Raw genomic sequence first — 25,510 nt, 5'->3', positions numbered from 1 at the left:
TTACATGTTTTACATTTTCCATTTATATATATATATATATATATATATATATATATATATAAATGTATGTATGTAGCTATATCTTGGAGATGCTTGCACACATGCTTTTGTGCTTTGTAATGAATGGTCACATAGAGGGGCTTCTATTGGAAGCACATGTAAAAAGAAGAGAAAACCCACAAATGTTTTCATCTTCCACAAAGTTCTGGAGATGGTCCAGATTTAGAATGACGTGTGCATACGTCATTATTGCCACTTTTTTATTTCTCAGAACAAAAACTGTGCAACAAATTCAATTATTTGAGAATGAAATAAATAATTTTTTACTATATTATTAATCAGAAATAATGTAAACTGATTAGTTATTTTAAGCATGTGTGATTATTTAAAAACACAAATTTGAGATAATAATAATAATAAAAACAATCCCTCCTTAAAGTTTAATTTTAAAGGGTAATTATTACTTTTCAAAATTCTTAAAAAGTAAATGGCAATAAAGTAATTAATTATATCCTTAAAATAAACTAATTTCTGAAGTTGAACTATTTTTTGGTTGATAAATAAGTAGTTTATGAGTACTATTAAGGGGTAGTTGTTGTTGAGAGAGGGTTTCTCTTTTTCTTTTTCTTAAACATAGATATAAGGTCTAATACAATGTATGGAAAAGGTTGTTGGGGATAAGGTCAAATGCTGTTCTTCTTTTCAGTGAATTATATTAAGAAAATTGAGACATAATAGAAACAAATTTCATAAGGGCACAATAGAAAGCCATATTATAATAACACAATATTAGAATTATAAACTCATTAGATTGGCATATCTTGAAACCTTTGCCACTAGTTATGACTTGGACCCTATTGGACAGAGAGTATTATAAACTATTTTGTCTTGGGCCATGGAAAACTACTTTACCAAATCTCACTCTCAAACTTCTCTAGCAAGATCAGAACATAAACTAATTCAAACATAAAGCACTTAAGCATTAGCCATTATTGTGTTAACAAAGCTAGTTGTCATGGGGCTCCACACTAGTCTAATTGCTTTCTTCAAAAAATTTGTCTTCACTAGAGAAACTGTCACACATGATTTAACTACATTTTTTCAGGGGTTATCTCATCATCAACCAAAGTTTATTCAGTATTAATTTACATAAGATAATGATGAGAGGAATCTACTATTCCCTTGTTTTTGTGGAAAGTATTTGGCACAAAGGTTATAGTTTGGAAGAAGTTAGAAGTGAGTAAGAGATATGGGAGGGGACCAGCAATAACTGTTTTCTTATTAAGTTACCATCTTTATACTTCTCCAATAGCATTAGAGTGGAGTAATAATTATATATAATAAGGTACATAATGAACCGTATATTGAGCACATTTTTTTTTAAATAATTGGTAAATTAAATATACTTTTTTCTAACCCTTTGAAGGGCATCTTCTTTAGTATGTAGAACCTTTTCTCATGAATATGCCACTCATGAGATATAATAATGTGTATTTTTTTTTATTATTTTGGAGCTGGTTTGTTCTTTACCTGATATAAGATATTATTTCATTGTTTTTAATAATTTCTGTCGCATAATGCTAAAACATGATTGCTAATCAATGAATTTCGTAGATACCAGAGTACATGGACCAAAAGAGAGAAGGAATAGAATCTTCAAATTATTTGGGCCTATATCAATTTTCTATAGATTCCATAATTCCTATCCCTTTTCTCAACTTTTTATGGCATCCATTGCAGCACTTGACACATACATTTGCTTAACTTTCACTTCTTTACTCTAATCATGTTTACCATTTATATAAGCACTTGAGCATAGGAAGAGCAATGAGTTCTTCTCATAACTACGGTGAAAAAAATATTATTTCAATAATTGAGAACAGATATATAATCAATTATTGATTGCTATAATTGATTATATGAACAAACTTTGTAATTGTATACGTTCGATGAAAAGTGATTTTATGGTATATTTTGTTTGAATTTTCTCAAAAATATTAATATCTCAGATTTGTTTTTTTTTTAAATGGTATAAAATTATTTTAAAACAGATGATTTTTATTTGACATATTACCTATTATAAAAAAAATTGTTTTCTTTGTAAAAACAAGCAAATAAAGTAGGATTAAAAGAATTTTATGTTGTGGTCTTAATCAGAAACTACCATGCATACATGATAAGTTTATTAAGTTTAATAATAATTTACTTAAACATTATACTAATCACAATTTCTACCTTTTTTTTATCGCTTAAAAAATAATTAAATAAAATGGAGCACTTTGATGCCCAACCCATATACATAATCAGACTTGAGTTATACAAAATCAGACTTTGAGAGTTAAAGATAACAAGTTGACCAAGAAGAGCCAATCAAGTCTCTAAATATCTAAAAACAAACCCAAAAACATAATTACAGTTTGATAGTATAAAAAAACCTACATTTTCAGAGTCTAAAATGAAACTACTTTAAAATTATAATCTAGATACCAAAACATGCTTGAACAGTAACTCAATCAGTTCCTTTTCCATCAATCAAACTAAAGTGTTTGAAAAAAAAAATCTAATCCAAACATGCTCTAGTTATACTACAAGGCCACAAGTAACTTTTTCTGTAGATTCCATTCCAAGTTTTCTGAGCTAGTCATGTGTATGTCTGGTCTACTTCATCATGTTTGAAAAGGACCGCGTCATTGGAATCTAGAAAAAGAGAAAACAAAAAAATTGAGAAAAATTTGCTGCTGGAATTCAAGAGAGTGGCTAGTTTAGCTAGTTGAGAAAAGATATGAGGGTAGGCAACTTTTGCTATGAAACGGAAGAATAGGATGCCGCAAAGCTAGAAGTAGAAAATTGGACACAAACCAATGATAGGAAGGGAAAAAATGGACAAGAATACGAAAAAGCTTTGAGAATCACATGACACTGGATTTTTTTTCATATCAAAGGTAAAGAAAAAGCAATGTGTATCAGAATATTTCTCTTCTTTGTGACAGCTGCCTACTTATGTCGCATGGACTGTCTAATCAGTATTGTTTCAATTATATAGAGATGGTGTTTTTGCATAGTTTTTCCACAGTTTTTTTTTTTTAATTGTCGAATATAAAAGTTAAACAATGGCTATATTTGAAGGTTTAGGAAGGACTTCCAGTACACAGCACACGTGATGAGAACCTATGCAGAGAGGAACTGATGTCATAATTAACGAAAATGAATCTGCTAGATTATGAGGGAGAAGGTGCCATTTTATTAGGTAGATAATGAAAAAGACATAAAACTATGGGACATCACTAATATGTGTAATGAATCACATGAAGGTTATGCTGAATGGTATAGTGGGTTTGTCCTTTTCATATAAAACTAGCTTTGCCTCTTCCATTTGATGTACCAATTTCGTTTTGTTTTGGGAAACGTTTGAATAGAATATATATAACCAATAACCTATAGCAGTAGAGCTGAAATTATGCATATCCCAATTATTGGCATAGGGGCTATAACTTTCATTTTAGTTTTTCTTTGTTTTGTTTGTTGTGTAGGTATCTTTTCAACAGGTAGAACAAATAAAGTGGCTTTATGTTCACAGTAAAAGATATTGTAGACTAGTTTAATTTCCTCAAACTATGAAAGGGGGATTACAAAACAAATGAAAAAGTGTTTTCTAAGCCTAAAATTGAAAGAAAAGGCTAAACTTCACATTAGCAAATATCACTCAACACAGCACAGTGTCTGACACAAAAATGAAACTCAATACAGAGAATTTTCTCCTAAAAAGGAGTAAAATTGCAGGCAAAGAGAATAGAACTCAATATCCTCTATTATCTAGATTAAAAATTGGATGAGTATCTTCCTTGAACTTCTTCGTAATGTTGGCAATATATTTCCCATGGTGGAATGCTTGCTCCAACTCAAGCTCTGTTGGCTTTCTAGAGCCATCACCAGTGTAAGTTCCTGCACCATAAGGACTTCCACCTTTCACCTCGCTCATCTCAAACATGTCAGGACCGAATGTGTATCCCATAGGAACAAATATCATTCCATGATGAGCCAGCTGAGTGATAGCAGTAAGCCTGTCATAGATTCCACAGTTTTCATATCTCAGTAGTGCATAATGAATGATAAGATATTTGTTCAATAAGTGAGTCTACATATATCATTGATAACATATATTACAAGTTATCAAAGAATTAACCCTTTTGAAGTGTTGTTAGAAGGGTGAAATTTTCTGAGTAGTTGACATTTTCTAAGTTATGTGCTCCACAATATACAAAGTATTGGTTCTGTTTTCATGTCAGGTGAAAATAGAAATGGGAAAAAGGTTGAAAATTCATTGTCTGCATTAAGGGATGTTTACTTATCATACAATGTTTTGTTCCTCTACTCAAATATGACATCAAATATAATAGATACTATTTCTGTCATCACAGGAACTGATTATGAAATTACATTGAGATTGAGATAGAGGGGTCTTACGGTGCCGTCTCTTGTCCACCACCTTGGGAACTGGTGCTGTAGAAGATTCCAGCAGGCTTGCGAGCAAGCATTTGCGCTATCCATAGAAATTGAGTAGAATCTAGGAAAGCCATAAACTGAGAAGCCATCATTCCACACCTTGATGGGAAGCCAAAGATAAACCCATCTGCCTCAGGCAGTTTCATTTGGTTGATGATTGGTACATCACTCTTGGGTGGTGCTCCCACCCTAACAAGCTCTTCTTCTGTCAACGTCTCAGGTACCTGCTCATAGGTTAAATAAAGTCACCACTGCACCTTGTTTTTCTACACAAAATTAAAACAAAATGTTTACTCTTCCCTTACGAGAAAAATAATGTAAAACTTAATTTTGCATAAATTTAGCAAGAACAAATTTGGAAGGTCTTATTCATACTATGATTAATGGAGACTCCGTGACTTTGTTTCAAATTTTGATAGAATTGGTTTTGGTTCATTGAATATTAATAAAATGTGTGTCCAAATTAATCAGTCACAATTTTTTGGTTTCATCAAGCATCAGGGCGTTAAACTTTTTATTATGAATCATTAAACATACAGAAATGAGCATCCAAAAACAAAAGCCAGCCACAAATTTTTGGTTAAATCAAGCATCAGGGTCCTCAAAATATGATTTTGGCCCTAAACCAAATGTTTACTAAAATATATATCGAAACTAAGAACATGAATGTATTGGAAAAGTAAAAAGGCTATGGACTCTCCTCTTGCAAGGGGACCATTGTAATATATCTATGTAGCTATAGAGAAGGAACCAAGCCAACTGAAAGTTTGAATCTAACTTTGTGATGGTTTGAACATAAGGCAGCAGCAATTATATGAAGTTTAAAACTATATATCAATGTAAAGCAGAAACACTGTAATCCGGTTAACACATGAAGATTATTTTTATGGAATTTATCTGTTCAATAGATGAACAGAGGAATAAAGCTTAGGTATGGAATCATAGTTGCTTAGTGTTTGAAATTTTATGCCAACACTAAATAGAACGGACAGGATTAGGAATTGTGATCAATGAAACAAAGATACATACCTGCCACATTGTGGCCTCAACACCATTCACAGAATTAGCCCCGAGAAATATTTCACATGCTAGTCTTTCAACATGGCCATACATTGAGTAATACCTGCCAAACGAATAGAAAAATTACATCAAAAACCTCAAATAACATCATGGCAATGCCATAGAGGCACACATGATAGGGTTGAGATCAGATAATGAGGATCTGAAAGTATCAAATGGTCTGTTTTACATTATTGTTGAAATTAATTTACTCTTATAGCAGCATTTAGAATATTATGTGACAAGCACAGAAACACATCAACCCAACAATTGCTTGTGCATTACATGTAAGCATCATTGCATCATTTTAGAATTTAGATGAACTAAACCTACAAAAAGAGTCTTCATATCAATTATACTAGTTCTATTGCATGCAAGTCTTGTATGGGAATACACACACTCCCACACATACGCATATATTTACCATATATATCCAATTAAAACCCAGATAACAATTTTGAAATGTGCTTTCATCGTAGAAAATAGAAAATGTAAAAGATGTAGAATACTTCGGAAAGACATGCATCAAGAGAATGATCAAGTTTTCTTACAAGTTGGGCAAATAAAAAAGTATAAGATTCCGGCATCATGGGTTCTAGGGAAAATCTCTAAACACCCGCAATGATCAAACAAACCATTGTATCGTTACAGAACAGAGGGAAAAATAGAGCCAGAGAAAGAATCCATCGTATCTTTCAAAGTTAGACTCCAAGATTTTCAAAGAACATTGAAATTTGAAATACTTCAAATTTAATAACCAGTTGAAGAAGTAAAAGAAACCCAATGAGCAATACCATTCAACATGCATCATGATTCTTCATGCATGTTTGAACAGGTACGAATAAAGATTAACTAGTTATAATTAAAACACACACATGTATAAAGAATCAATTGGTGAAGACAACAAAGGCTAAGGCAAGCATACACAATATAAACTTTGACAGCCATTGATGATCGTTCAAGGTCACTTTGCTGATTGTCTTTCTCCTCTTGTTGTCTTAGTATTCTTTCTTGGCGAAATGAAAAATGAACAGTTAACAGTTGGTGACTGAAATGGCGCCAAGAAGGATCCATATTTATTGGTTGAATTTAAAACGATTAACGGTTGGGTGTTCTTTTAAAAAAATTGTTTTCTTCAAGTCCCATCAATTTCTCGAAGAACACTAAAATAAAGGAAAAATGAATTGAAAAACTCAGAAAGTCAATGTTTATTGATAAAAGTTAACAAGGTGTTATTCTTTGTTTAATATGCTTATTAATGCTATTATAGCTAAAAATGTAAGAAAAATAGTCTTTAATTAATATATTTATTGTTGTTTTTAAATAATTTTGGTAATCAATTAACAATATGTATGCAATTAACTTTTCAATAAAAAAAAAAAAAAATTTGTTTTACTGAATTGCACAATGTATAACTGTTATTACTGAAAATGAGTAAGAACTGCCCGAGGTGATGAATCTGAGTTGATCGGGTTGATCAATATTTTTTTTGAAGGATTGTCGAGTTTTATTGATACAAGTCGACTAGAAGTCCACCTATAGAAGGTTATTCGACTCACAAGTAAGTAAGAGTATAATGATATATTAGTAATGAGTAAATGAAAGTATTAAGTGAGTGAGAAATACTCCTTAAAGTTATATTTATAGGTTCATGCCTCTATTTACGTGTGTAAGTAACCGTTTATATTATTATGAGTAGGGTCGATCTCTACGGGCACATTGAGGTGGTTACCTTTTAATATCAATGATATATGCGTAACTGCATGTGATTAAATGCCACATTAAGACTGAGAATACACAAGTCCCCCAAGCTCGAGACTAACCTTAAGAATGGTCTAGAGTTTTATTGATCATAAGTAGTCTTAAGTTGATCTTTGCAACCAATTATAACTTGTTAATCCAGGCTTATTTGGCTTAATGGTTAGAGCTCAATGTAATTAAAATGTAATAAAGGTGATAATCATTGTCATCAAATGATAATTGAAGTAGTAAATGCAATAATGAGGAGGATAAAAACTATAAATGCATTTTTTTTATATCTCAATATGAGATGTATGTCTTTTAGGTGTCAGGTCAGTTTGGTGGTTGATGTTTCAATGAAAAGTTGTCATGAAGAGACACGTTGTCCTAGACCGATGTGATAGTTCATTTTGGTGGGGTTAACATTTTTAAACATTATGGTTCAAGTGAGGCATTTTTTTGAAAGCCTATAAAAGATAGAAAGAGGATATTTTTTCATCTTTCCCTCAGTAGCTTTTGTTGGTATTGTTGTTTATGCTAGGTTCTAGTTCTTTGATCCTATTCTTCAACTTTTCATGATCTTTTAGCATTTGTTGCTCATTTAGAATTTTAGGCATGTCTATGGTGTTAGGTTAAGTCAAATCAAGTTAAGTTCAGTTAAATGTCACTTCTTTTAATCGACAAGCGGATCGAGTCAAATCGAGGTTGTTGTATCCACGAAATTAATAAGATCAAAGTACAATTATCTTTCAAGATGAAGTGATACGAAAATTGGAGATAGTTTGCATATTATTTTATAAATAAACAACTATTGAAATTCTACTAAATATTTAGATTGAGAGGTGAAGTTTAGACAATCAGTGAAGGAAGGAAGTAACAACATAGCACAAACTAAGCTTGAAATAGCTTTGTGAATTTCCTTTTTTATTGTTACTAGTAAATGCAATATTTATTCAAAATCTTTGTTCCTGTTTTGGCTAAACTAAGTTGATTCCGCACAAGTTATCCAAACCAATAAGTCACTGTTGTGTCTTATCTCTCCATTAAAATGGAACAATTCATCATATTCTTAGTTTCACACTTTGCAACCATTGAATCTTATGGCTGACTGAATAGGGTTCAGAAACACGAAATTGCCTTCCGGCCTCATTCATGCCCTATGGACAATCAAGGTCGTTCCTCACCATTGAGCATTAAGAACACTACCAGATCAAAGGAATTTGAATGTAAAAGAGAAACATACCTTTATAAAGAAAAATAACTCCAAAAATATCACGTTGTCATTCAATCCCAATAAGATAGATTTAGCAACTCATAATAAAATCTTACAATGAAAGTTCAAGTATGAGAGGCTAAAGTACAACAAACATGGATCCCTAAGTGTTGTGGCCAACTTAGGCTTCAAGATGTCCTTCTCCAGAGATTAGCCTTCACTTTTTCTGATATTTTGACCTTCTAGCCTGATTGATTATGAAGTTCAGACTCTTTGAGCCTAAACCAACAAAACCTCTATATCTAAACCTCTTTTTGGATCTCACTTGATCCTTTTTCTACTTGATTTCTCAAGTACTCTCTATGTTTCTCAATGGCTATTGGTTCCTCTCGCTGCATCTCGATGCTTTGAACATTGCTCTAAGGTCCCTATTTATAGACTTTTTAAATGGGATTAAAAGGGATTCAATCAACCACTCAATGCAGGATAATCCGCTTAGTCGATTAACTTTTTCATCCTTAAGAAATCTTTGGGCTTCTAAAGATTTCCATAGTGAGGGATTCGCTCCCAATCTAGCCCAACACTGACCTTTCTTTCTCATCAAGCAAAATTGTCTTAGATTGGGCTTTTAGCACAATCTCTTTGTTCCCAAACTTGGTGCAGATTGGCTCAAGCCCTTTCTGAGTGAAATTGGACTTTCTTTATGGTTAAGGATGTTAATTCGCTCATCCCTTTTTATGATCACTCAACCCTTTGATCTCTGGATTTCTTTAACTACACTGACCTGAATCCACTCAACGTATGTAGATGCATTTAAGGTTTTAAGTGTTTTTCATGGGATTTGCTCTTTGGACTCAATCCGTTGAGCCATTCTTCATGTGTTGGGTGTATTAGCTTTGTTGCTTCATCCTTGTTTGATTTTTTTCTACACTTTTTTGCAAGAATTTATGCAATTCCTTCTTTTCTTTTTTGTCTTCATGTGCAGCTGGAGTTAGAGGTTTCTTGACACATTTCTTACTAAATTTTGTACAAATTTAACACAACTTACATGCCTATTGAACTATAAAAACTACTACATTCTAGTACTTATTGTTGAGCAAGGTGTTTTAATGTTTCCAAATTTGCTTTGAAGAACTTATTGTTGTGTTTGTGTGTGTTATTTAGTATATTTTGAGTTGTCAATTCACATCTAGTATTGATCCAAGCTCACTTGATTCTTTATCTCTTTTGAAAGAAGTGTTTTCTAAAAGTTGTGTGAATTTTAGTCAGTTGTCTCAAACTTTTTATCTAGTTGATTTGTTGAAACAACTGGTTGATTGGCACTTAGTATTTTTCAAAGGTTTTGAAAAGGATTTGCTTTCTTTTGTCTTTTCTGTAAGGCAAAAACAATCGGTTATTTTGATAAAATAACTAGATGTTTTATGTGAAATCCTTAATAGAAAAATAAATCAATTTGTTTTTTTTAATAGAATTTTGTTATGAATTCAAAACTGTTTTTAAATTTTTCTAACTGCTTTTGATAAATGATGTAATAGTTTTGACCACTTATTTGAGTCTATATAAAGACTTTTTTATGATCTTTTCAAGCACCTAAGAAAGAAAGTTTATTAAAAATGTTTTCAATAGAAGATCAAGAGCTTTTGGATCATTGCTTGTGTGTGAAATAAGATCAGAGTTTTCTACTAGTTTGTACTAATGCTTTATAAAGCCCAAGTGTATTCCATTTCCTTCTTTGAATACTGTAATTGTGTGTAAGTCAGTTTCAGAAAGGTATTTTGGGAACTGTGGTGTTGCCAAGGAGGGTTGTGTGTTCTTGAGGAGTTTAAGATCAACATTCTTGGTGTGGTTTTGGCTAAGAAGTGTTGTGTGTTCGTGAGGGGTTCAAGATCAACATCCATAATGTGTTTTGTAATCTAGTTTTGATTGAATAGTGAACTCTCAGTGGTTAGCTGAGGACTAGATGTAGCTATTGGTTAAGAGTTAACTAATATAAATATCTTTGTGTGAATCTCTTTTTCCCTGCTCTTATACACTGCTTTGTAATTTGTTCTTTGTTTGCTTGCATAAACAATCAGTTGTTTCGATAAAACAACTGGTTGTTTTTTTCATATTGTAAATATAATATTTTATCCAGTTGAACAGAAAATCCATTGGTTAATTTTTACAGACCTTTTCACTCTACTTCCAATCTTTGCGAAAATCTTGTGAAAACAATTCAGTGCCTCTTGTTTTGGCCACACATTCTAACAATTATCAATCTAACTTTTCTGCTTCTACTTCTTTTAATCTTATCTCTTCCTTTAGGGGAGTGCTCTTGTTAGTACAAAGGTTACGCCTATGGCAGAAGATGATTCCACGAGTCACACTAACTCATTTTTTTTAAGGGGATAGTTTAAAAATTATTTTAGATGTTATACCTGTTAGAAAAGATGACTTTAAACTAGAGGGGGGGTGAATTGTTTAAAGGGGTTTTCGCAAACTTTTCCCAGCTAGAATGAATTTATTTCATAAACCAATTGATTCAGCAATTCAGTTAGCCAAAACAGCAAGCAAAACTGTAATACTAGAAAAAACAATCGGTTGTTTCTTCTAAACAATCGATTGTTTATACCAGCAAAGCTCAGTCAAAGAAAACATTTAAAACTGATTGGTCAAAGCATTTAAAGCTCAGTCAAAGAAAACAGTTTTTCTGTTATGGTTTCAAAACAAACAATCGATTGTTTCCTCGAATCAATCGGTTGTTTTGTTACTTAACAGATTTCACCATTCAAAAACAGTTTTCAAACTTTCTCAAAACACCTAAGTGTAAACAATCGGTTGTTTCGACAAAACAATCGGTTGTTTCAACTTAGTTTGAAAAACATTTTTCTTTGTTAAAGATTGAGATGCTAATTGCTTTGAGATTTAATCTAAGGGTTGATTACAACATTGAACTACCCCAGAACAAAGCTTAAACCAGCACAGCAGCATCAAGCAAAGCAGAGGCTTCAACATCCTTCAAAGAATTTGGATTCTTCAAAACATAGAACACCACTTGGTTCAACAATCTCCCCCTATTTGATGAAGACAAATCCCTGATGCTTGTGTTGTTCTTGATTAAATCTGAAGCAATTCCTACAATAGAACTTTGAGCAATACATTGAACTTTTGATATTCTGTTAGCATACAGATAAACAATTAAAGCTTAAAAACATCTAATATCAGAACCAAATAACATCACCCAAACTGTTTTTAACAACTTGAAAAACAGAAACTTAAAACAAATTGGAAACACAGCATATATCTCCCCCTATTTGTCTTCACAAATAGACAAAGATAAGAGATAAAACAAGATATTGTTTCCATTACATCAGAATTAAAACAGCAACAGCAGAAGGAAAGAAAATTTTAAAACCAGAAAAGAGAACAGCCAAAAATAATCGATTGTTTTGATGACCAATCAGTTGTTTTTCTTTCAATCTTCCTCATCAGCAAACTGAAGATCAAAGATTTGATTCTGGACAGCTTCAATTTGTTCATCCAGAGTCATAAACCTCGCATCCATGTTGTCAAACCTGGTGTCAATCCTCTGGAAGTTGCTAACACAGAGATCATGAAGGCTCCTTTGATTTTCAGCAAAGCTATCAAATCTATTTATCATGAGTCTTTCAAAAGGAGACATTGTTCGCATTCTTTCTCCTTGACGTTCAGCATCAGCACTAGGACCTGCATCTTGAAAATCTTCAGCTGAATCATCATGTTGAACATCCATGTCAGCAGGTTCATCTTGTTCAAGATGAGCAGCACCACTAGATGAGGCACCATGATCACCATCCTTACTTAACCATTTTCCACCTATTTTTGTAAAGCCCATCTTGCTGAGTGATCCATTGTTCAACTCTTGAGTTGACTTGACCAGCTCAGAAGTTTCATCTTCAAAATTAACTTCAAAATAGAGTAGAAACTTAGATATTAAAACAGCATAGGGATAATGGTAATCGCCTAACCTCATGGCTTTTTGCATATGTTCTTTGATTATGTGAATCCAATTGATCTTCACTTTCTTGGTGATGCAGAAGATGTAAACCAGATCTTCTTCAGTCAACACAGAGTGGTTACTCCCCCTTGGAGTTAGAATCCAAGTTACAATGAGAGCAAGCAACCCCTCATCAAGCTTCAAACCTCCAACCGAGCATGTGCTAACTTGAGATTGATTATTCTTCAAGCAACTTTTGTAGAACTGGATTTTGTTGAAATCTTCTACCACACCAAGGTTTCCCTTGTTGATTCTTAATCCAGAGAACTTAAGCTCAGCAACAGCAGCCCAAACCTCATGAGTTATCTCCATTTCCACACCTTTCACATGAGAAACTAGATTGTTTCCCTCAAACTTCAAGTTGGTGTAGAAAACCCTCACCAAATCTGGATAGATGTTCCCTTTTAGCTTCAGAAACTTTCTGAGTGATTGGTCCTTGAGAAGCCTCTTCACATTGTCAAGCTTTTGACTTTTCAGCCAGTCAAAGCACACAACCTTGGGGTTGTTTATCTTCTTGACACTTGTTTCATACCTATACTTCTCAATGAGATCGGTGTCACCAGAAAACCAGCTTTCAAGCCTTCCTCCAGACCTTACAGGTCTGGTTTTGACTCTTTTAGAGGTGGGAGGGGTTGATTCCATGACAACAGAGACAAAAACTTACTTCACAGAATTTTTGCAAGAGATGTTGCAAGAGATGTTGCAATTAGTTGTTCTTGTTGAAAGAAATCTGCACCTGATTTTATAGCAGAAAGAGAATCAATTTGAATTTAATTTCATTCAATGGGTACCTGATTTTTCAGAGAGAGGGCTTGACTCTGTACTGCACAAAAAATGCCAGAAAAAGCTGAAAATCACATGGTCTTCACATGTGATCTTTGACTAGTCATTAAGGCTCTTGAATTTCCAAGATTTTGGAATATATTCCTTTATGACTGTTGTAACTTCTTTTTGAACGTGGTCAGCTTTCAACACAGATCCTTTGACCAAGATTCTCCCTTTGAAATTGATCTGCAACGGATAGAATTTCAAAAAGCAATTAAATCAATTTCTTCACAGTGCTGCCAGACTCAAAACAATCGGTTGTTTCGAAGAAACAATCGGTTGTTTTTCTGCAGTAGTTAAAAACTTGATTTTGAAATTTTTAACCAAAGACATAAACAGATTAAAACTGATAACATTGATTAAAAGAAGATTAATCACAAGAAAGAACTTTTGAAATAGAGATTGAGAATAATTAAAAGAAAGTCTTATCCTTGTGTTGTTTCTTCAATGAGCCAATTGCTTGTTGATCAAGAAAACTTCTTTTCACTGTTTTGACCTTTTGCATAGCATTGATTCAGCTTCAATGACTGCCTTTTTCTTCAACAGCTTGATCAGATGGCTCAATTCTTCTTTTTCTCTTCATTTTTCCTGCATAAACAAATTTAAGTTGCAAGATTTGGTCCCCTTACAAATTTGGGTCCATTTGGCTTTTCTTTGCTGTTAGAAACATCGCATCCCTTAGGAATCCATTTCATAAAACCTTTAGGAACATAATATTTTCTAATTTTGCAGAATCTAACAGAGTGGCCTTTCTTCATGTAGTAAAAGCATGTAACAACCGGTTGTTTCGTCTTAACAATCGGTTGTTTTTCTGATTTTCTTAAAAAGCTTTTTGAAAACCTATCTTGCTTGTTCTGTGGATTGAAGCCTAAACCAGCCTTTCCAAAAACACAACTTTGAGATGCTAGGACATTCTCAAAGTTTGACTTCCCTTTTGAAAGCTTGTCCACAGTTTCAACAAGATAGTGAACCTTTTTCTCAAGATTTTCACAATTTGTGCAATTGAGAGTATCACACTTGCAAGAGGCATTTTTGAAATGATTTTCCAATTTTTCAAAATCACTTTTTGCTTTTCTCAGTTCCTCTTCAAGTGATTTAACTTTCTTTTCAAGCCCATTGTTAAGATCTTTCAATCGGTTGTTTGAAAGAACCAATCTATTAGCTTCATCATGTGTTTCTTGAAAAGCTTCAAGCAATTCACTATCGTTTTGTTCATTTAAGGAAGCACAAGAACTTACGTCACTTGAACTGCAAGAATCATCATTATCCTCAGCTACTAAACATATCTTAGCTTTTTCATCTTCACTTGATGAAGAACTTGATGAAGACACTTCATTTTCATCCCAAGCTATGTAGGCTCTTTTTGTCTTGCCTTTCTTTTCCTTGTAGCTTGTCTTTTTCTCTTTGCTCTTGTTGGGACAATCTGCCTTTATGTGACCTTGCTCACCACAACCAAAACAAGTATAGTTATTTGAATTAAATTCATTGGGTTTCTTGTTTCCATACCTATCCTTGTTGTTGTCTTTGTTGCGGTTTCTCTTTAGGAATTTGCTGAATTTTCTTGACAGCAAACTAAGATTTTCCTCATCACTATCATCACTTGAATCTTGCTTTCCCTTATGTTTGGATGCTTTCAAGGCTATGCTCCTTGTGCGCTTATCTTCACTCTCTTGAACATTGAGTCTATTTATCTCTAGCTCATGTTCCCTAAGCTTTCCAAACAAAGAGGCAACACTTAATGATGTTAGATCTTTAGATTCGGAAATAGCAGTTACCTTTGGTTGCCATGCTCTATCAAGACATTTCAAGATCTTGATGTTCAGCTCTTCTTTATCAAACGTCTTGTCTAGGCTCATAAGGTGATTGATGATGTGTGTAAACCTTTTCTGCACCTCAGCTATTGTTTCACCTTTAAGCATTCGAAACATCTCATACTCTTGGATGAGAGCATGCTTTCTAGCTCTTTTCACCGCATTTGTTCCTTCATGAGTGACTTCCAAAGTATCCCACATTTCTTTTGATGATTTGCATTGTGAGACCCTGAAAAACTCATCAGAATTTAAAGCAGAGGTTATAATATTTTTGGCAATGCAATCGAATTTGGCCTTTTTACTTTCTGCATCAGTCCATTGAGACCATGGCTTCTCAATGACAGAACCATCTTTTTCAAACTTTGGGATAAAAGGGTCATTTTCAATTGCATCCGAAATTCCTTTGTTAAGAGATTCCATAAATATTTTCATTCTAACTTTCCAAAACTGGTAATTCAAACCACAAAACAAGGGTGGTCTGTTTATTGAGGCACCTTCCCCAAACGGTAGTCTATCAGCCATTTTGAAAGATTTTAGGATCAACTTGAATGACTTTCAAAAACCAAGCTCTGATACCAATTGTTAGAAAAGATGGCTTTAAACTAGAGGGGGGTGAATTGTTTAAAAGGGTTTTCGCAAACTTTTCCCAGCTAGAATGAATTTATTTCAGAAACCAATTGATTCAGCAATTCAGTTAACCAAAACAGCAAGCAAAACTGTAATACTAGAAAAAACAATCGGTTATTTCTTCTAAACAATCGGTTGTTTATACCAGCAAACAACAAACAAACTGAAATTAAAGAGATAAAGTTAGAGAAAATGTACACAGTTTTTTATACTGGTTCACTCCAATCCAGAGCTACATCCAATCTTCTCAGAAACCCTGAGGAAATCCACTAAGCAACCACACCTTGATCACTTACACAACAACCAAAAGAATGACCTTGAAAACCTCAAGAAACACACTCTCCTTGGCCAACACTAAGATTGCTGATCTTGAACACCTCAAGAACACACAGCCAATCTCAGCAACACACACAAACAAATTGTTTCAGCAGTTTACAAAGATTACACTTGTTACAGATGAATATCTGAAATCAATACAAGTAGAATCCTATTCAGCACCTTGATCAATCTCTCAACTCTTAAGAAATCTACGAACTCTTTGAAAAACTCTTAGTTAAAAACTTTGTCTCAAGATTCTTAATCCTTAAAAACAGTTTTTCAGAATATATTCAAAGATATAGTTTGTTATCAAATCTTAACAAACTTTTAATTGCATTTAAAACTGATTGGTCAAAGCATTTAATGACTGGAGCGTATTCAGTTAAAGCATTTAAAGCTCAGTCAAAGAAAACAGTTTTTCTGTTATGGTTTCAAAACAAACAATCGATTGTTTCCTCGAATCAATCGGTTGTTTTGTTACTTAACAAATTTCACCATTCAAAAACAGTTTTCAAACTTTCTTAAAACACCTAAGTGTAAAAAATCGGTTGTTTCGACAAAACAATCGGTTGTTTCAACTTAGTTTGAAAAATATTTTGCTTTGTTAAAGATTGAGATGCTAATTGCTTTGAGATTTAATCTAAGGGTTGATTACAACATTGAACTACCCCAGAAGAAAGCTTAAACCAGCACAGCAACTTCAAGCAAAGCAGAGGCTTCAACATCCTTCAAAGGATTTAGATTCTTCAAAACATTGAACACCACTTGGTTCAACAATACCCACGATGCCTAGGACAACTGTAGCGATGACTACTTTCATTGAATCAGGGAGGAATGAGGCTAACATTGTTTCATATAAGCGAAAAGCTTCCTCCCAACACACCGGGGAGACTTCTAGGCCAAGTCTAACCAAGAAGATGAGGAAGGACAAGTTCCTCCCAATCTCTGATCCCGAGTACTCTTTGGTACTCGGTGATGTTTCCTCTTATGCCTCTAAGTTTACCTCGAAGGATAAGATAGAGGAGGTCATTTCTTCCTTTAATATATGTTCCGATGCCATGGTTGATTTTGTGGCTATTAAGTATTGTGTTAACAGTGACCGAGTTTTCATGAATCCTCCTCGTGATGCCAGAGACTTTACTTTTGTTTACGAGTACTTTTTCAAAGAAATCAACATCACTTTTCCTTTTCCTCCTTTCGAGTGTTGCATGTTAAATGCCATGAACATGGCGCCGAGTCAATTGCATCCAAATAAATGGGCCTTTTCGAAGGCGTTTCAAATACTTAGCACTCATCTTCAATCCCTACTTTTCCAATTGAAGCAACAAACTCTTTAACTTATTTTCTTATTAATCATTCTCATCATAAGAAATCCCTAAAAACTTTATTATTCTATTTTATATCTAGTGAATCTTTTACTTGATTATTCTACCAATCCTTGTGGATTCGATATCCGTCCTTAGGGACAAATTATTACTTTTGACAATATGGTGCACTTGCCGTAAAAAGGTCATCAAGAATCCACCCCTACAAATTTGGGAGAAGTCCAAAGCTTGAAGGGGCTAGTTACCTTCTATAGGATATTTGTGATGGACTTCTCTACATTGGTTGTGTTTTCTTAATGAACTTGTTATGAAGGATGTGCCACTCATGTAGGGTAAAAAACAATAACAAGATTTTAAAATGTAAAAGATAAGTCAATCCATTTACCCATCCTACCTCTTCCAAAATCTTCTCAAACCATTAAGCTAGAGTGTGATGCATTTAGGATTTAAATAGGTGTTGTGTTACTTCAAGATGGTCATCCTATTTCTTACTTTAGTGAAAAAATTTGTGGACCAACCTTGAACTATCTCACCTATGATAAAGAGATTTAGGCTCTAATAAGGGCCCTGAAAACATCGGAGCACTACCTAATGACTAAGGAATTCATTATACACATCGATCATGAGTCACTAATGTATATCTGAGGGCAAGGAAAATTAAACAAGAAACATGCTAAGTGGGTAGCATTTCTGGAATAACTTCCTTATGTTATCAAATATAAGAAAGAGAAGAGTAATATAGTTTTTTATGGTTTATCTAGAAGACACACACGATTCATCTCTTTATGCTCTTAAATCTTAGGCTTTTATCTCTTTATGCTCTTAAATCTTAGGCTTTGATGACATAAAAGAGTTGTATGTGCATGACATAAACTTTGCATACCACATTTGCGTCATGTCTCAATAAGCCTCTTGATGGGTTCTACATTTATAAGGGGTATCTTTATAAATTGAGAAAACTTTGCATACCCCAAGGATCCATTAGGAAGTTTCTTTTCAATGAAAATCATGACGGAGGTCTCATAGGCCATTTCGAAGTTGATAAGACTCTTACATTCTTGAAAAACAATTTTTCTTGGTTACAGATGAGAGTAGATGTTCAAAGGTTTTGCTCTAGATACATATCTTATCTTCAACCTACGACTAAAGTAATGCCTTATGGGCTCTACACACCCCTCCCATAGCTAACACCCCATGAGTTGACATTAGTGTGGATTTTGTGCTTGGTCTCCCACGAACCTAAAAGGGCTATCATTTTATCTTTGTGGTACTGGACCATTTCAGCAAAATGACCCATTTTATACCATTCCATAAACTATATGAGACAAGCTATATCTCAAGACTCTTTTCCAAAGAAGATTTTGTTGACTAAAATGGATGGATTTGATGTGCTCAAAGCTTAATCATGAAGACTACACAATTTTGCATGTGTGTGTCTTTAGGTAGATTTTGCTATAACTTTTTCACTATGCATTATGATTCAAGACATCTCCAAGAAAATATTTTAAAACCGTTATGTTTTTAAATAAGTTAATTCAGGTTTTTAATCTATTAAAATTGGTTAAAATCACTTACACTAAAGCCTTGTGACTTTAGTAAAGTATTTTAACAAGTTGATATAGTGTATCAACTAACTAAAATTACTAAAACCTTTTTAATGATTTAAAATTCAAATGGTTTTGTTCTCGCTTGCTGACCTTGTCAGACTTGAAAGTGGAGTTCGAGTTGAAGCGACTTTGCTTGATATTGTTGAACTGAGATGCTAGCTCTTTGTGACGAAGTGGGCTCCACCTATTGATCACACTCCGACGATCAAGTCAGTGAGAGCATTCAAACTAGAAAATTTGTATCAGTGTAGAGTTCTCAGTAAAACTTACCTTTACTCAGGTTCTTAAACCCTTTTATAGACATTCATTCAACAATTTCATCAACATGAATATAATTTCATCAACAAGAATATTTCGTTAATGTATATCTTCACTTTTCGGGTACAATGCAACATTATTTCTAACACTTATTTACATTGAAAATATATATACGCTTAACTACTTCAATTACTCACCATGTTGTTTCGCTTTTAATTACCGTTTTAATTTCTTGTGTGATTCTCTCTATCCCTATCCTTTTACTGAATTTTCATTTTCTGGTTTCTACATAGTAATTCAATCTGTTAATAAATATAACAACGGGTTTATATTATGTTTTGTATGTTTGCTTCTCTTTTTACAATTGATTGAACAGTGATTTAGTTGGTTGATTTTTATGAAATTTTCAATCTGACTTAAACAATTATGAAAATTGCGAAAATATCTTGAAAAGAATTCACCCCCTCTTGTTTTTAAGCCACATATTCTAACAGTTGTCATATTGCATAGTCTACCCAAGACTAGTGATCTTTCTTCATTTGAGGTTGTTTATGGTTTTAACCTATCACGCTTATTTATTTAATTTCTCTTTCTTGGATACGATTTCTTTGTTATGTAAGCAATGAGTGTCTAGATCTGAGTTTATTAAGAAGTATCATGAGAAGATAAAAGACCATATTGAAAAACAAACTAAAAAATATATTAAATACAACAACAAAGGAGAAAGAAACCTATATTTTAGTAAGGAGACAGGGTTTGACTACATGTTGACTCTTTTACGGCAAGTGTACCGAGTCAGAAGTAATAATTTATCCTTAAAAACGGATATCAAACCCATAAGGAGTAGTTATTTAAAATCCTAATTGTACCATTCACCAAGTATAAGAATATGTACAATAATTTGATTTGAAAGATAGTGAAATAAGTTTGTATGAAAATTAAATAAAAGAAAAGTAAATGATTTGGATGAGTTAATTGGAAAAATTGGGAATGGGGTTAATCCTTCTTACTCGTATGTAGATTCGATGAATAAAAACATATAACATTCCATCTTTATTGACAATGTTGCACATATAAAAATCATTCATATTAATTCCTTGCATGCAAAATTATTAAGAGAGTTTCCTAAATATTGATTCCTCGCATATTTATAAAAAGTCCTTACCATTACGAACATATGTTATAAAGCAATTAACATTTCAAATCTATTCCTAGCATTCAAATATGTTAAGCATTATCATTTAGGTCAGATACTCATAATTACTTTCCAATCAAATTTAATGATAAAAATGATTAATAGTTTAAAGCTTTAAGAATAAAATGATAATATCAATCATGAATCAAAAACTGGATATTATAAATAAATATCACCTCAATACATAAGAGTTTGAACAGATTTCTCCTAATCCCAAAATGAAATAAATAGCCACTCATATTGGCCATTACAAGCATGGAAAGCAATAATTAAGGGTGTTTCTCCAAGACGATTGCCTCCTGTAGAATTTTCTATCTCTCCATATCCTCCCAATGATTTCTATGGTTATGTCTCACACCTTCTATTTAACCTAATTGGGCTTGGCTAAGTGATATCTCACTTAAGATAGATATTGTTTGCTCAAGCGAGTTTTACGAGAAAAAACCCATTTTTTCTGGAGTGAATTTTCTTAAGCGAGGCTTCGAGGAGTCTTGGGCGAGTTCCTCTGGAGTGATCTTGCTTGGGTGAGTTTGAACGAGTTTGGGCGAGTTCTCAAAGTTCTAACTTTTTCTTTTCATCTTGTCTTTAACTTGTCCATTTTCCTTTAGCCCTTTTATCTCCATTTCCCCTGGATTCCTGAAATTAACACAAATTTGCAAATAAATTGTTCATATATATCTTATAATCCAAAAATATGTAAAAAGGTTCAAGGTTGAATTATAACTATTTTATCAATTAAAGTCCACAAGTGCCTATCCTTTTGTATGAAATATTACTGAATTATGACACTTATCACTACACTTGAGAAAGGAAAGGTTTCCCTCTAAGAGGAAGTCAACACTCAATCAAAGAGGAGATGTCCCATTCCAAGTTCTCCATAAAATAAATGATAATGCATGTAAATTAGATCTTTCACCTGAGTATGGATTCAACCCTTCTTTTAATATTTGTAATCTATCTCTTTTTGTAGGTGTTGCTGACTATGAAAATGATCTCCGCAAGAGGGAGGTCTGATAGAGGACCATCTAAGAGAAATCATGTTGGGCCTTTGACAAGGTCCATGGTTAGAAGGACTGAAGAGTAAGAGACATTAATGAAGAAGACTTCCTTACTTTGAAGTGTAGACTATACAAACTTCTCTTCTTTCTTCTTAGTCTTGTAGATATTGTATAGGTGTATGTTTCCTTTGTATTTTTGTAGAGGCATATGTGGGCCTTGGTTGAGATCTAATTAGGCCCCTATTTGGGCCTTGAGGGATGACCAACCCTAGTCAAAACCTAGGCCAAACTAGTCTATGAGAGGGAAACTAGAATTCCCACATCACATGGAATCAACCTAAAATAGAAAAATTTGGAACGCTCCAAGCAAAGGAATAAGTACAACAGTCCCTTTGATTTAACCTTCTTTTGCCTTGTTTTTTAGTCCCACATCCATTGGATTATGAAGAACAAAAGGCTTAAGCATCTATAAATAAGACCCCTTGCCACTTTGTAGCACTCACCTTAAAATTAAATGAGAATTGAATTAACTTTTAAAAATTCTTCTTGTTCTTTTGAGGTCTTTAACGTGCGGATAATCTTCTCCTAGTTACCACCAAGGAACCTTCCTTAAAAGAGAGAAAATCAAGTCTCTTAAGAGAGTTGTGAATTTTTTAAGAATTTTCATTTTCTTCCGCTTCCTGATGGAGTGTTAAGTCAGTATACGATCTAATACCCATCAGATGATCTCATGATATGAGGGCCTATGTGTTTTGATGATTAAAAACACTAGAAATTATGTTATGGTATAACAAAGCTCACTCATGTGTATTATAAGTTTAAGACAAAAACAATAGAAAAGATGAGCAATGATCCATTGATGTTAGCGCATCAGATGATACAAACAGAAAAAGATTATTAGTCGAACAATTGCACACGCTCACTGAAGAAGAGATCATCAAACAATCCAATCTTGGTATTAATATTGCACAAATGTCTAAAAGCTTATTTAGATAACATCAAAAGATGAAACGTTTTCCAAACAAGTGATTTAAAGAAAGAAAGATGTGTCAAATGATTCCACTAGAATAGATCAAACAATACAATTAAGAAAGATCATATTAGACGATCCAAGTTAATGAACTTATTAAAAGATTACATCAGATGAACCCCTTGGACAACAAAAGGAAGATGCACATGCTTACAAGCATTAAATGCACATTAGAGATTGCACATCAATCTATAATACAAATGGAAAGCACTTCCAGGATAAAGATTTGTTGGTCTTTACTCTGATAGTAAGACACATGTGAAAGAGGGCATATAAAGCATCACCATGGGAAACATTTTTCTCAACCATAAATTCTTCCTCTCAATTATTTTCTCTTTTCTTCCTTTCTACTATTGTGTTTATTTGTTCATCTTATCTTGTCTTTTAAAAGTAAGTGTTTACGCTTATATAATCCTATGAATTAAATTTGTGTTTAATGACGAACTTCTAAGAATTTCTTTCTTATATTTTTTGTATTCTTGTTTTTTTTTCATTCCTAAATACAGTAATTTTTCATAGTTACTTAATTCTATAAATAAAGTTAAGTTATAACTCATAAAAATATTAAAAAAATAATCAATTTTCAATATAAATTTTCATAGTTACTCATAAAAATACAAACAAATTCAATTTTCAATACAAATTTTCGTAGTTACTTAATCCTATAAATTAAATTCGTGTTTAATGATGTTAGTTAAGTTATAACTCGTAAAAATGTAAACAAACTCAATTTTCAATACAAATTTTCATAGTTACTTAATCCTCTAAATTAAATTTGTGTTTAATTAGTGATGTTAGTTGTGTTATAACTCGTAAAAATATAAACAAAATTCAATTTTCAACACTCCATCAAGGCAAAACAAAAACATCGCTATTACAAACAAAAGAATAAGATCCGCCACATTCTACCACAAAACAATCATATCCACTTCATTCTGCTAAAAAAACAAGAACTAAGACTGTGGCACTACTTGTGACAATCTTCGAGCAATCTTAGGGAAAGAACATTGAGGATCTCTCTTAAGCTTCTTTGTAATGGTGGCAATATATTTCCCTTGGTGGAATGCTTGCTTAAGCTCAATCTCACTTGGCTCCCTTGAGCCATCACTTCCAGCATATGTTCCTGCACCAAATGGACTCCCACCTCTCACTTCCTCCATTTCACACTTCTCAGCACCCAATATATTCCCAATTGGAACAAACAACATTCCACGATTAACCAACTGAGGAATAGCAGTTAGCCTGCATGAGATCATAGTTAGATTCCATAGTTTCATTACCATGTTCTTAGGAATTGACAACTAAAACCAGTGCATTCATGTTACTAATTAGTTCCATTTTTACACTTTTATTACCAAATACTTAACTATATTTTGGTTTTTTCTTTTAGAATATGATTCTTACGCTGTAGTTTCTTGTCCACCACCTTGGCAACCTGTGCTGAAGAAGATTCCAGCTGGCTTGCCTTTAAGCAGTTGTTCTTCTTCGTTCCATACTGATGCTGTTAAATCCAGGAAAGCTTGAAACTCAGCAGCCATCATTCCAAATTTCGCTGGGAAGCCAAAGACAAAACCATCACCTTCAAGCAGCTCCTTTCTGCTGATGATTGGTACATTAGTCTTCCACGATGCTCTCGGTGCCAGTGTATCAGGTACCTGCTCATACACATGTTCAGTTATCAGTAATGAAAAACATTAGCACCATTTGAGAAATAAAATCTTATAATATATGTTAAACTAGTTTCTCCAGAAACACTTTCAAATAAGCCAAATTAACTTATGTATGAAAGATTCTAACTTCATGAAGCTATGTATTAAAGAAGTTATACACGACAACTTTTACAAATTAGTATATTAGTTAGTTAATGGTTTTTTCTTTCTTCTGAAAGTGTTTCGTTGAAGCATGTCAAAGGAGAACACAGCCAAGAAAAAACTATAGAACCCTCCTTCTAATTAGTGTATAGGTTGATTTGCAAGGTAATATTGCCAAATATGGAATTAACATATATAGGATTAGCAACTTTGACATGTTAAAAATGGAGTTTACATGCCTGCCATAGTTTGGACTCAACACCTTCCACAGAATTCGCTCCTTTCTTTATTTCTCGAGCTAGTTTTTCCACGTGCCCTTTCGTTGAGAAGTACCTGCCAATGCAATTAACAAAATTTCATTTGTAAAGAAAAATGCGACACTGTTAGATGAAGTAGTTTAAGCATTTTATACTGTTAATGTAAATATGAAATGAAAATGAAGCAAAAGAATATTCAAGAAGCAAAGTACAGAATATAAAGCATGAAAGAAACCGAGTCAAAGGAAGAATATATAGAATCCCAGGGACTGTGACTCAAGGACATTCCAAGAATATGAAATTGAAAACCTTCAGATTCAAGAACCCAATGGAGAAGTGAAAGAAACCCAGCGAAAAAAACTTCATTTTGCGAAGCCTCATGGCAGAAAACAACACTACCAACAAAGATAGTGAAAACCAGAGAAATAACGGAAAAAACATGAAGTATAATAAAGTCTTGTTTCACTTTGAGGAAAAGAGAGAGCAATTAGCATTGAGGAGAAAGAATAGTAAAGTGCATACACAACGTGAACTTTGATAGACATTGTAGATCCTTCTCTGCTTTTGGGCTTCTCCGTCGCAGTCGCACTCTCGCTGAAATGAACGGTTTAATTTGCAAATTGTGAAATGGAGGGAAGCGCAAGCTTTATATCATGTACTTTGTTTTTCTTTTTAATTAGTTGATAATTTCTTGATCTCTATTATGAGTAGAACTAAGGTCGAGGCTTTGTTTGTAGAGTGATTTGTTTAGAAATGGACACAAAGTTGAAGATTCTTGTAGATTTTACTCCACTAAATAAAGTTTTAATTTGAATTAAGTTACCTTTGAAGACTTAAAATTTTCCAATTCTATATTTGTATGTTGCCAACCAAACTCATAAGTCCTTCTTTAAAAAAATATTACGATTTATTTTGCAT

The 25,510-nt window shown here is 33.2% G+C and overlaps 1 protein-coding gene and 1 pseudogene across 1 annotated transcript; both read right to left on the bottom strand.

The window, feature by feature from the left end:
- Positions 1 to 3,664: 3,664 nt before the first annotated feature.
- On the bottom strand, positions 3,665 to 6,510 carry LOC137821280 (NAD(P)H dehydrogenase (quinone) FQR1-like). The gene is made up of 4 exons (XM_068625800.1): positions 6,488 to 6,510; positions 5,533 to 5,626; positions 4,465 to 4,727; positions 3,665 to 4,061 (listed from the first exon to the last, which is right to left on the bottom strand). Exons 1-4 carry the CDS (start codon positions 6,508 to 6,510, stop codon positions 3,797 to 3,799), a joined length of 645 nt encoding a protein of 214 aa, XP_068481901.1. The 3' UTR covers positions 3,665 to 3,796.
- Positions 6,511 to 23,373: 16,863 nt separating this feature from the next.
- LOC137833345 (NAD(P)H dehydrogenase (quinone) FQR1-like) lies at positions 23,374 to 25,167 on the bottom strand (annotated as a pseudogene).
- Between the last annotated feature and the right edge of the window lie 343 nt (positions 25,168 to 25,510).

This window comes from Phaseolus vulgaris, chromosome 11 (assembly GCF_000499845.2).
Source record: "Phaseolus vulgaris cultivar G19833 chromosome 11, P. vulgaris v2.0, whole genome shotgun sequence".
NCBI lineage: Eukaryota > Viridiplantae > Streptophyta > Magnoliopsida > Fabales > Fabaceae > Phaseolus > Phaseolus vulgaris.
Note: the sequence above shows the minus strand (reverse complement) of the source record. Positions and strands in the feature narration are given on the sequence as shown.

What these genes read in the sequence shown, in the direction of transcription:
- LOC137821280 (XM_068625800.1), bottom strand. Translation starts at nt 6,510, where the DNA reads ATGGCTGTCAAAGTTTATATTGT. An exon ending in GCTGTCAAAGTTTATATTGT is followed by an intron (nt 5,627 to 6,487) that starts GTATGCTTGCCT and finishes TTCGTTTGGCAG; the next exon opens with GTATTACTCAATGTATGGCC. An exon ending in TTGAGGCCACAATGTGGCAG is followed by an intron (nt 4,728 to 5,532) that starts GTATGTATCTTT and finishes ACCTATGAGCAG; the next exon opens with GTACCTGAGACGTTGACAGA.